The following is a 13,519-nucleotide window of genomic DNA, read 5'->3' as shown; positions in this document are numbered from 1 at the left end:
TGCATCAGCTCAGCTACATCTCGTGACAACGGCACTGACTCACCCCCCCCTGCTGCACTAGCGCCACCTGTCCGTGCTGCTTTACACCTGCTCACCAGGACCAGAGCCCTCGTGGACTCTTCTCACACACATTGGTTGTTATTACCCATGAATTGACTAGCTGGAGGGTGGGGAGCGTATGTGACTGGAGCACATGCGGACGCGTTACTCACCGGTAGCGATGCACGAACACGCCTTTGAATAAGCAGTTCATCATATTACCGATATCTTCCAAATTAGAAAACATCTGTGTGGAGCGAGGACAGATCGGTAAAGTGACTGATCCCAATAAATGAAGATTATTCTTACTATTAATATCTCATCGATATCAGACCATCCTGACGTGGGACGTAAGAGTCAGTCCTACGCCGGGTGCTGGAGTGTGGAGCAGACTCAGGAGCTGAGCCCGCACCATACACCGGCAAATGTCAGCTTTGTAATAAAATTTTAAAATAAATACACTAAAGTTCAAAAGTTTGGGGTCATTTAGAAATTTCATTATTTTTGAAAGAAAAGCACATTTTTTTTTCAATGAAGCTAACATTAAATGAATCAGAAATACCCTCTACACATTGTTAATGTGGTAAATGACTATTCTAGCTGCAAACGTCTTGTTTTTATTGAAATATCTACATAGATGTATAGAGGCCCATTTCCAACAACCACCACTCCAGTGTTATAATGGTACAGTGTGTTTGCTAACTGCGTAAGAAGGCTAATGGATGTTTAGAAAACCCTAGAAAACCCTTGCACAAGTATGTTAGCCCAGCTGAAAACGGTTTGGCTGATTTGAGAAGCTATAAAATTGACCTTCCTTTGAGCTAGTTGAGAATCTGGAGCATTACATTTGTTTGTTCTGTGAAACTCTCAAAATGGCCAGAAAAAGAGAACTTTCATGTGAAACTCGACAGTCTATTCTTGTTCTTAGAAATGAAGGCTATTCCATGCGAGAAGTTGCCAAGAAACTGAAGATTTCCTACAAAGGTGTGTACTAGTCCCTTCAGAGGAGAGCACAAACAGGCTCTAACCAGAGTAGAAAGAGAAGTGGGAGGCCCCGCTGCACAACTGAGCAACAAGACAAGTACATTAGAGTCTCTAGTTTGAGAAATCGACGACTCACAGCTCCTCAACTGACAGCTTCATTAAATAGTACACGCAAAACGCCAGTGTCAACGTCTACAGTGAAGAGGCGACTCCGGGATGCTGGCCTTCAGGGCAAAGAAAAAGCCATATCTGAGACTGGCTAATAAAAGGAAAAGATTGGGCAAAAGAACACAGACATTGGACAGAGGAAGATTGGAAAAAAGTTTTATGGACAGATGAATCAAAGTTTGAGGCATTTGGATCACACAGAAGAACATTTGTGAGACGCAGAACAACTGAAAAGATGCTGGAAGAGTGCCTGACGCCATCTGTCAAGCATGGTGGAGGTAGGAGAGGGGACTGTGACCCGCATCTATGAGGGAGGCCATAGTTGTGGTCATTCCCAAAGCTGAAAAGGATCCACAGCTGCCAGAGTCATATAGACCAATATCACTTTTGACTGCAGATATCAAGATACTGGCCAAGGCTCTGGCGAAAAGACTAATCCGGGTAATAGACAAGGTAGTCCACTCTGACCAATCTGGCTTCATGCCAAATAAATCCACTGCTGTCAATTTAAGGAGGCAGCTGAAAAAGAGTGTGGAGGTATCTCTAGATGCACATAAAGCCTTAGACAGTGTGGACTGGAACTACCTGTGGTCGGTGCTGAGTCGCTTAGGGTTCGGGCCAGTGTTTACCTCATGGGTAAAATTGCTGTCCTCCTCTCCAACAGCCAGAATTAAAGTGAATAACAAACTGTTGGAAAGCTTCCCTCTGTTTAGAGGTACGAGACGGGGGTGTCCGTTGTCCCCGCTGCTATTTGCCCTAGCTGTGGAGCCATTAGCTGCCAAAATAAGAAGATCGCAGGAGGTGAAGGGGTTTGTATATGGGAAAACAGAGGAGAAGATAGCTTTAGATGCCGACGATATTCTAGTATTTTTGGAAAATCCTGGGGCAGCCTTGAGAAATGTAGTGACACTAATTGAGGGATTTGGACAGATATCGGGACTACTCATTAACTGGGATAAGTCGTGTGTTCTGCCGATAGATGGAAAGGGTGACTGTACCGGGGAGGTAGAACTATTCACCAAATTAAAGGTGGTCCAACAATTGAAGTACTTAGGAATTCATATAGCTCTTCCATTGATGACATTTGAGGAGCTTAATATATGCCCTTTATTACAAAGACTGCACACTAAAATCACAGCGTGGAGTAAGTTACATTTATCGGTGGTGGGCAGAGTGAACCTCCTCAAGATGATTGTGATGCCGCAACTGCTATATGTGCTGCATAATTCCCCCATCTGGATCCCAATGAGCAGGTGCCGCCGGATAAAATCACTATTTGGAGAATTGGTGTGGGGTAAGAAGAGTCCCAGACTCAAATAGGAAACACTGCAGAGACCGAAAGAGGAGGGAGGCCTGGCGCTCCCTAATCCCTGGTTATACTTTCTTTCTGTACAAAGCCAACACCTCAAGGGCTGGGGGGAGACTATGGAAAAGAGACAGGTACCTGTCAGTTTGGAGCACTTAATTAAGATTTCGCCATTAAGTATGGGACTGGAGGCGGGAATCTTCAAGAAATGGGGAATCGCATTACCCTACCATAAATCTAATACATAAGATGTGGCAGAAAATCAAGCAGATTAGGGGGGGTAACTCACTTCACTAAGTTTTCACCTATCTGGGATAACATCTATTTTCTGGATTTCAGTAATATGAAGGGGTTTGGTGAGTGGAAAGAAATGGGTATTGGCCTGATCTATCAGCTGATTTACAGAGGAAAGCTTAAATCACAATCGAGATGGTTTGGGGTGAGCTGGACCGCAGAGTGAAGGCAAAAGGGCCAACAAGTGCTAAGCATCTCTGGGAACTCCTTCAAGATTGTTGGAAGACCATTTCCGGTGACTACCTCTTGAAGCTCATCAAGAGAATGCCAAGAGTGTGCAAAGCAGTCATCAAAGCAAAAGGTGGCTACTTTGAAGAACCTAGAATATAAGACATATTTTCAGTTGTTTCACACTTTTTTGTTAAGTATATAATTCCACATGTGTTAATTCATAGTTTTGATGCCTTCAGTGTGAATGTACAATTTTCATAGTCTTGAAAATACAGAAAAATCTTTAAATGAGAAGGTGTGTCCAAACTTTTGGTCTGTACTGTGTATAATTCAACTTAAAAAAAGTATTTACACCAAGAGGAATAAGCAGGAATACTTCCATAAATGATGGCAGTCATGGTTGCATAGGATTAATTAGAGTAACACCTATATATACTACTGTAGAGTAAAACTCTTGGTAAAATGCATGGCGGAGTGGAGAGGGAAGAAGGAAAGAAGAAAAGGGGAAGAGAAGGAGAGGGAGTAGGGGAAGGAAAGAAAAGGAGTAAAGTAGGGAAGGAAAGAAAAGAAGAAAAGGGGAAGGGAAGGAGAGGGAGTAGGGGAAGGAAAGAAAAGGAGTAAAGTAGGGAAGGAAAGAAAAGAAGAAAAGGGGAACAGAAGGAGAGGGAGTAGGGGAAGGAAAGAAAAGGAGTAAAGTAGGGAAGGAAAGAAAAGAAGAAAAGGGGAAGGGAAGGAGAGGGAGTAGGGGAAGGAAAGAAAAGGAGTAAAGTAGGGAAGGAAAGAAAAGAAGAAAAGGGGAAGAGAAGGAGAGGGAGTAGGGGAAGGAAAGAAAAGGAGTAAAGTAGGGAAGGAAAGAAAAGAAGGGGGGGGATAAAATAAAAAAAAGAGAAAGAAAGGTCTCCATGGGGGGTGGGGTAAGGGAAGGGGGGGACTTACTGTAATATTATTAAAACAAGTATTGGCATGTAATATCTGTTCCAAGTTGTTATGTTTAATAAAAATTTATCCGATTAAAAAAAAAGCATGGTGGAGGTAATGTGATGGTCTGGGGTTGCTTTGGTGCTGGTAAAGTGGGAGATTTGTACAAGGTAAATGGGATTTTGAATAAGGAAGGCTATCACTCCATTTTGCAACGCCATGCCATACCCTGTGGACTGCGCTTGATTGGAGCCAGGACAATGACCCAAAGCACACCTCCAAATTATACATGAACTATTTAGGGAAGAAGCAGGCAGCTGGTATTCTATCTGTAATGGAGTGGCCAGCGCAGTCACCAGATCTCAACCCCATTGAGCTGTTGTGGGAGCAGCTTCACCGTATGGTACACAAAAAGTGCCCATCAAGCCAATCCAACTTGTGGGAGGGGCTTCAGGAAGCATGGGGGGGGGGGGGGGAATGTCTCAAGATGACCTCAGCAAATTAACAGCTAGAATGCCAAAGGTCTGCAATGCTGGAATTGCTGCAGAGGGAGCATTCTGTGACCAAAGCAAAGTCTGAAGAGAAAATTATTCTTACTAATAAAAATCATTATTTCTAACCTTCTCAATGTCTGGACGATATTTTCTATTCATTTTGCAACTCATTTGATAAATAAAAGTTTTTTCCATCTCATGGAAAACCCAAAATTGTCTGGGTGACCCCAAACTTTTGAACGGTAGTGTATATTAATTTATATCTCAAAAATATGATTTATTTTTATATACTTGCAAAAGGATGGGGGGGGGGTCAATGCAATATTTATGCTGTGAAGGACTGACGTGGTGCCACGGTGGGCGAGAATCAATCAAAGAGCACCGGGGACTGCACTGAAGCAGGAAAGAGTTGGATATTTTGGAATTTCTAGTCCTGAGACCACCAGACATTTCCACACCGATGTCATACATCTATATGGGAAGCCATATTCTTTCCTACTCTCTGGATACTGAGGCTGGATTATGCCAGAAAAACACTGATCTGATAGAAGTGATGGAGCATCAGACCACGGATATTCATTTGTCACCCAAATAGCACATGATCGGGATCTCACAGACGCTCTTACTATTCCGGCACAGGACGGAAATCAGGCATCTTCCCGATACAGATAAGTAACATACAGTGCGGTTGGACGAGATATTCATCCCCAAAAGATCGTCACATGTCAGGGGTCTAGTAATGGCTTGTGGTAATGGAGTATTAGTATGATCATCGTACATAGCAATGGGAGGAAATTTACAAATAGATATGATGGATAGTAGTGTAGAGTCCGCCCCGTCTCTCGCACCCACCTCCGTCATCTTCTCCACCAGCGTCTCCAGCCGCTCCGCTGACCTCTTCTCCGGACTTTTTGCTCGCTCCACATTGAACTGCCGCTGGCTCGTGTCCAGGTGATGCCTCAGGTCCTTGGCTACCTTCACTAACGCCGTCATCAGTTTCATGGCTGAACAGAAGGAAGGATCAGTAATGGGTAAAAGAATCAACAAAGCGGAGGAAGAGGGAAAAATAGAGGACAGCAGTGCTAGTGTCAGGCTCGTGGTAGCCCTCAGTGTACATGTATGGTGGGTGTGCGCACTACCTGTATGTAGCGGGCTCAGGAGGGGCTGTCGCCACTGCTTAAATGGGTAAAACTGCAAAAGTGCTTCTAAAAAGTAAAACAATTTTGCAGAATCTCTGTATTCTCAAGGAGGGACTTTCAACTCCATAGGTTACAGGCCACCTCTGCTGTCTAGGAGGGCGGCCGGTTTCCTAGGCAAGGAGTGCGATTAGTGGTGGTTTATTATACAGCCTGCAAGAGCTGTGCGGACGCTGACCGAATCCAGCAACAGGAGGCAGCGGAGCGGTGCACGAGCTACTAAAGACTGACGAGAAGAACGGCTCTGCGACCTGTGGCCAGGCTTCATAGGAGACTGGGAATTACACTATGTATTAAATAGGCAATAAAAGGTCTAAGACCCTACAAGCATACACACATACAGATCAGAATTATATATATATATATATATATATATATACACACACACACACACACACATACACACACACACACACACACACATAATAAATAGTTCTTTTTTTATATATATATACAGTACAGACCAAAAGTTTGGACACACCTCATTTAAAGATTTTTCGGTATTTTCATGACTTTGAAAATTGTACATTCACACTGAAGGCATCAAAACTATGAATTAACACATGTGGAATTATATACTTAACAAAAAAGTGTGAAACAACTGAAAATATGTCTTATATTCTAGGTTCTTCAAAGTAGCCACCTTTTGCTTTCATGACTGCTTTGCACACTCTTGGCATTCTCTTGATGAGCTTCAAGAGGTAGTCACCGGAAATGGTCTTCCAACAATCTTGAAGGAGTTCCCAGAGATGCTTAGCACTTGTTGGCCCTTTTGCCTTCACTCTGCGGTCCAGCTCACCCCAAACCATCTCGATTGGGTTCAGGTCTGGTGACTGTGGAGGCCAGGTCATCTGGCGTAGCACCCCATCACTCTCCTTCTTGGTCAAATAGCCCTTACACAGCCTGGAGGTGTGTTTGGGGTCATTGTCCTGTTGAAAAATAAATGGTGGTCCAACTAATCGCAAACCGGATGGAATAGCATGCCACTGCAAGATGCTGTGGTAGCCATGCTGGTTCAGTATGCCTTCAATTTTGAATAAATCCCCAACAGTGTCACCAGCAAAGCCCCCCCACACCATCACACCTCCTCCTCCATGCTTCACGGTGGGAACCAGGCATGTAGAGTCCATCCGTTCACCTTTTCTGCGTCACACAAAGACACGGTGGTTGGAACCAAAGATCTCAAATTTGGACTCATCAGACCAAAGCACAGATTTCCACTGGTCTAATGTCCATTCCTTGTGTTCTTTAGCCAAACAAGTCTCTTCTGCTTGTTGCCTGTCCTTAGCAGTGGTTTCCTAGCAGCTATTTTACCATGAAGGCCTGCTGCACAAAGTCTCCTCTTAACAGTTGTTGTAGAGATGTGTCTGCTGCTAGAACTCTGTGTGGCATTGACCTGGTCTCTAATCTGCGCTGCTGTTAACCTGCGATTTCTGAGGCTGGTGACTCGGATAAACTTATCCTCAGAAGCAGAGGTGACTCTTGGTCTTCCTTTCCTGGGGCGGTCCTCATGTGAGCCAGTTTCTTTGTAGTGCTTGATGGTTTTTTGCAACTGCACTTGGGGACACTTCAAAGTTTGCCCAATTTTTCGCACTGACAGACCTTCATTTCTTAAAGTAATGATGGCCACTCGTTTTTCTTTACTTTGCTGCTTTTTTCTTGCCATAATACAAATTCTAACAGTCTATTCAGTAGGACTATCAGCTGTGTATCCACCAGACTTCTGCATAACACAACTGATGGTCCCAACCCCATTTATAAGGCAAGAAATCCCACTTATTAAACCTGACAGGGCACACCTGTGAAGTGAAAACCATTTCCGGTGACTACCTCTTGAAGCTCATGAAGAGAATGCCAAGAGTGTGCAAAGCAGTCATCAAAGCAAAAGGTGGCTACTTTGAAGAACCTAGAATATAAGCCATATTTTCAGTTGTTTCACACTTTTTTGTTAAGTATATAATTCCACATGTGTTAATTCATAGTTTTGATGCCTTCAGTGTGAATGTACAATTTTCATAGTCATGAAAAGACAGAAAAATCTTTAAATGAGAAGGTGTGTCCAAACTTTTGGTCTGTACTGTATATATATATATAAATAAAAAGATAACTATAACTATACAGTCCCATAGAAAAAAGTTTCCAGTTCATTCTTACCACAGTGACCGTCACTTTAAAAAAAAAATCAATGGTAGAACTGTGCTATTTTCATCGCACTTGTGTTTTTTTGATTCCAATATTTCATTACATTATACGGTAAAATGAATATTACAACTCCTTCTGCAAAAAAACCAAGCCCTCATACGGCTATGTCACTGGAAAAATAAAAAAGTAATGGCTTTTGTAAGAATTGGAGGAAAAAAAAAACAACTAACATGTATAAACTAAAAAAGAAATCACCCTGTCCTTAATGAGGTATTCCCATCTCCAAGATCCTATCCTAATATGTAGTAGGTGTAATACTATTAGCAAATACTTCCAATTATAAATGTAGTATAGTTCTTCTGATTCACTGTTGTTTACACATGGTGCAGACATTGCAGGACCTTTGCTAACTATGAGTGATTGCACCCATGGATACCTAAGCTACTGCAATGCCCTGCACATAGAGTAAGTGTCATAGACAATCAGAAGAACTACACTACATTTCTAATTGAAGGTATTTGCTAATATTATCAATATTACACCTATTAAATATTGCGATAGGATCTTGGAGATGAGAACACCCCTTTGTCTAGGAGTTTGTCTAGAGAATTAAAATTATTTTTAGAAGATCAAGTTAAAGACATTGAAAAAAAAACACAAAATTAGTAAAGTGACACCTTCCCGATCCCACAGCTCCTGTTCTGACAATACCCGGTCCCCCTTGTTTTCTCCATCCTGGTCTTGTCGTGACACCGTAAATAGGTGCTGGACACAATGTGCGGGGGGGCTCTCCAGCAGGCTTGTGTAGGGGGAGATCATAAGCCAGTAGCTAAACGAGCGTTCGGCCAATTGTTTTTGAAACTGTATTACCATCCTAAGAGATTATCACCTAGCAGACAGCGCATTAAATGCATTTTTCTACAGTTTATGTGAAAGACAGGGACGCATGGCCAGAACTGGTCTACTGAGTATCCAAGGGTCGGACACGACCAAATGGTCAGAATCTAGGGATGTACAAAGATGGTCGTCCCATCTGTCACTGTCCTACTCCAAGTTCATAATCTAAGGCCGGATTCACACATCTGTGTCTCTCTGTCCAAGTATGGACCACGACGCAGGGACAGGCCGCGGTATCCTGAACTTCACATCCCGAGGCCGGGGGGTTTGGGTCAGGAGACCTGCGGCCATCCGTAAATCACAAAACAGACAGCCGGATGTGTGGATGAGGCCTATATTCCCTACCTTAGGCACCAATTTCACACGACCTCAAAAAAGATAAGAGATCAGCAGTTTGTATCCACAACCTTCCTCCATTCTCCAGTCACAGGACAGACTTGTGGAGGACATTTCTTCTGTTGATTGTAATCATGATAAAAAAGAATCAATAGGAGAACAAAGGCACAAGCAAAGTCAGAAGGAGGAGGAGGTGTCAGCGGCGGAGAGGCGCGAAATCCTGAGAGTCCACAGGAACAGATGGTGGAGAAGTGAAGAAAGATTTATGGCCATGGTGCCGAATCTTCCAGCAGAAAAAAACTCATACCTCTTACAGCAACAAGGTTGACTTTTCAGAACATGGTAGATTTATGAAGGACAAGAAAGATGGGGTGCTGGGGCGATCGGCTGATCACCTCGTGTCCCACTGCTAGGAAGGTGAAAGAAGTTTAGCAAAAACTGAAAAGACACCATCACAGAACCACGGGCTCACTGCTTTGTTTTCCACACTTCTTGCCAAAAATCAGAAAGGACTCGGATATAAGCGAGTAGAAAATTCTCCAGTAGCTTATCATTTACCCTTTTCTTGGAGTATACCGGCGATCACCCGGAGGTATACAACTCACCTGCAAATGTGCTGGTATGTCGGAAGGCGCGAACTTGGGAGTCCGAGAGACCAGTGACAAAGGAGATGAGTGCGTCCATGAAAATCCCGTCATAGATGATGTTGTACTGACAGCAGGTGACCAAAGTGCCCAGAAATTCTCCAAAATTCACCCGGAACTTCTTCCAAGTCTTTGCGCTGAGTGACAGAGGATAGTCTGGCGAGTCCTGGGGAAATAAACATTACTATTATTATTATTATTATGTAATATTATTCAAAATGTATTAATATGGTAAGCTGTCCGTATACAAGTAGGTGATGGGATTTTTGTACTTATGAACCAGGAACAAGACCTGAACCCGGGTAAGAAAAACACATAGGCCGCAGGCAACGAGAGTCGACGCTGAGACTCGAGAGCAGGAATAGGGCGAGAGCTGTATTCCCCAATGTATTCTATGAGGAAAGGATCTTATGGTAAGTACAAAAAGAGGATTTTTGGTACTCGCCATAAAATACATTCCTTGTAACCTTCATTGGGGAAGGTGGACACAGAAAACCAAGGATGAATGCTGCTGACACTAAGAAAAAGTCAGCTCCTGCTCACGAGGCTATACGGCCAACTGGCAACCAAGTTACTCAGTGAGAAAGTAGCAGGAGACGCGCCAGGAAAAAATAAATCACAATGGAGGATAAATACAAAACACTCGCCCAAACGAGGCAGAAGAACAAAGGGGATGGGCGATGTGTCCCAAAAAGAAAGCTAAGAAAAAGGGATATATTGCAATGAGTAACAAAAATCCTCTCTTCTCTGGCACTTCATTGGGGGATACAGGAAACCATGGGAATTCCTAAAGCCCCCACAGCAAGGGTGGAGTGAGCCATAACCCCGTGTCGTTTTCTCAATACAATTCCCGAATGGCAGATCTAATCCAGAGTGCGATGGTAGCGTTAGAGGTGTGAGACCTCTACAATGGCCCCCCGAGATGACAGAGTCCGAACGTCTAAGAGAGGTCGTTACTTACAGGCAGCGACGCACGGATCCGACCAGGTCCAATTTGTGTAAGGATCTCACAGTGGGGTGATGGGGAGAAGGAAAGAATAAAGGTAAAACAATCTCCTGATTAAGGTGGAGGGAAGAGACCACTTTAGGAAGACAAGAAGGAACCAGACGCAAAATCACCTTATCTAGGTGAAGGACAGGGAAGGGAGAGCGGCAGGAGAGATCGGCCAGTTATGAGATCAGCCTAATGGAAGGGAATACTATAACGAATGCCACCTTCCACAGGAAAGCAAAAGCAGGGAGACGTCCAGCATTGCAAGTCACCTGGCACCAGGTTGAGATCTGAAGCATCTAAGGGAGGCCAATAGGGAGGTACTGAGAGAGCCACACATCGAAGGAAAGGGATTGTCCACTACTATGGATAATGCCCCCAATGTATTTTTATGGTGGAAATAAGATTATTTTTAATTACCTTGCTGTGTCTTTATGGCCAGTGAGCGGCGCTATCACTGGCCGCTCACAAGCATCACGTGACCCCCGGCTGCAGCCGGCTCGGACATCCGCTGAGGCGTGACTCAGTGAGGCGCTCCCGGGAGAGTGATGGGCTGTGGGCGGGGGTTTACCGCGCGTCACAGCTCGACATTCACCGCGCGCTTTCCCAATGAATGAAGGAAAGGGAAACCTCGTGGTGGATGCTGGGTGTGACTTGCGAGATAACCCTGCCCACAGCCCATCACTCTCCGGGGAGAGCCTCACTGCGTCACTATGATCTATGTCTGCCTCCTACATGACACTAAGCTAAACTATAGGGAAACACGGTCTGGATCTCAGATCTCTGTCTGCCGCCAACGTGACACTGGCTAAACCATAGGGAAACCTGATCTGGATCTCATAATAATAATTTTTATTTTTATAGCGCCAACATATTCCGCAGCACTTTACAATTTTAGGGGGGACTTATACAGACAATACAGAATAATCATATCTCATATCGAAAGGAGTGAGGGCCCTGCTCGCAAGCTTACAGTCTATGAGGAAATGGGGGAGACACAAAAGGTAAAACGTACATATATTGTATAATGCAGCCTTGATATACTAAAAAGAATAAAAAAAATAATACATGAACTGGTCGCCAGCCAGTATGTGTACAGTCCAGACCGAGGCTATTAAAAGCATGGATGGTATGAACCTGAAATTGAAGATTTTAATATGGGCCAAAACTGGGATAGTTAGATAGTGTGTTGAGGCGATAGGCCAGTCTAAAGAAATGGGTTTTTAGGGTCCACTTCAAACTGTGGGTATTGGGAATTAATCGAATCTCAGATCTCTGTCTGCCTCCTACGTGACACTAAGCTAAACAAAAGGGAAAACTGGTCTGGATCTCAGATCTGTGTCTGCCTCCTACATGACACTAACCTAAACCATAGGGAAAAGTGGTCAGCTTGGTGCCAGTAGGCAGGTGTACTCTGCTGAGAATGGACCAACTTTTTCCTTAGTGTCAGCAACATAAACCCATTGTTTCCTTTGTACCCCAATGAAGCGCCCGAGAAAACCCACTTTTCTTGTTAACAGCATTGGAGACCGTGGGATGTTCCAGAGCAGTATTAATATGTGGGAAATAACAACAGGTAACCATGCAGACCACCTCGCAATCAGCGACCTTCAATACCTTGAGTCTCAAACGGTCGTCGGTAGGAGCCATATGGTGGCTCATGTAGTATTTTACAAAGATATGGGCAGAGGCCGAGGTGGCAGCCTTGCAGAACTGAGAAACAGATGCCTGATGAAATTAGCAGATACTCGAAAATACGCAAATTTGTCCTTGGCCTTGCAGGTCTCCACAATTCCAGACATGATCCACCTGAAAATGGCCATCAAGTGAGGCCAACAGGCCTTTGTGTGGCTTGCCGGGTATCAGAAAGAGGGAGTCGAAACATTGAAAGGTTTCCATAGCAAAAAGTAATAGTGACACCCTATTCTCCCTTAACATCACAGGGTCTGACGTCCTGCGAAACACCTGTACTCCTGGAGATTTTGTTCCAGTGGTTAAATTAAGAATAACTTCATGTTAAATAGAGAAATGATTGTAACACTTACTTCATCAAAGTCTTCTGTCATCTTCCTAATGATATCGGCATTTTGCATGGTCGTCATCATGTCCCTGGTCACCACACCTGGAGAGGACAGCAGGCATTACAACCCAAGACACTGTTCCATCATTTACAGATCACAACGTGGCTCCTTTTTTGAGAACCACGTGATGGTGTTGTAGCCCTAAATTATTTTCACATACAGTTTTCAATCATAGTAAGATTTTGGTTCCTAGCATTAAATCTCTTTCTCGGGTGCTTCACTAGGGAACACAGGAACTATGGGTATTGACTGACGCCACCAAGAGGCTGACATCAAGAGGACACAAAAGTCGGTTCCTCCATCACCTACTGACACTTACCTAATCCCACTTGCCCATCTGGGCAACCAGGGAGGAATCTGTGTCCCCAAAGTGAAAGCTACGAGAAAATTGGATTTTCGTACTTACCGGTAAATTCCTTTCTTTTTGAACACACTGGGGAACACAAGACCGTGGGATCTTCCAGAGCAGTCCGAACGGGTGGGAAAAAACAACAGCTGACCACCTAGTAGACAGCGGTCTGAGGTTGCGTTCCAAGCTGACATCAGCGGGGGCCGTAAACTGGATCTTGTAGAATTGGCAGGGGCTATCTACAGAGACCCAGGTGGCAGCCTTGCAGACCTGAGAAACAGAGGCCTGATGATTGACCGCCCAGTAGGCTCAGACCGCCCTAAGGGCAGAGATTTGTCCTGATCCATCCTGGAAATTACCATCTTAGTGTCAGGGTAAAAAAGAATATATATATTTCTCTACTTTTATACGCTTTTTTGCTAATGTACTAACCACCATTTTGTGTCTTATAACAATAAGCTTTCCTTGCTATGTATTACTTAAATCGAAACTTAAACTAAGACAGTTCC

The 13,519-nt window shown here is 44.0% G+C and overlaps 1 protein-coding gene across 1 annotated transcript in view; it reads right to left on the bottom strand.

Annotated features, from left to right (window-relative positions):
* Positions 1-13,519, bottom strand: part of STAG3 (STAG3 cohesin complex component) — a 196,095-nt gene that overhangs the window by 156,878 nt on the left and 25,698 nt on the right. The window contains exons 5-8 of the mRNA XM_073654796.1: positions 12,626-12,702; positions 9,551-9,755; positions 5,227-5,378; positions 213-286 (exon numbers count right to left, since the gene is read on the bottom strand). Coding sequence (XP_073510897.1) covers positions 213-286; positions 5,227-5,378; positions 9,551-9,755; positions 12,626-12,702 — 508 coding nt within the window. The remainder of the gene's footprint in view (positions 1-212; positions 287-5,226; positions 5,379-9,550; positions 9,756-12,625; positions 12,703-13,519) is intronic.

Source organism: Phyllobates terribilis, unplaced genomic scaffold (genome assembly GCF_046119375.1).
Source record: "Phyllobates terribilis strain yellow unplaced genomic scaffold, ASM4611937v1 Scaffold_11__3_contigs__length_659146591, whole genome shotgun sequence".
NCBI classification, from domain to species: domain Eukaryota; kingdom Metazoa; phylum Chordata; class Amphibia; order Anura; family Dendrobatidae; genus Phyllobates; species Phyllobates terribilis.
The sequence above is the reverse complement of the archived record's forward strand: the minus strand, read 5'-3'. Positions and strand labels throughout refer to the sequence as shown.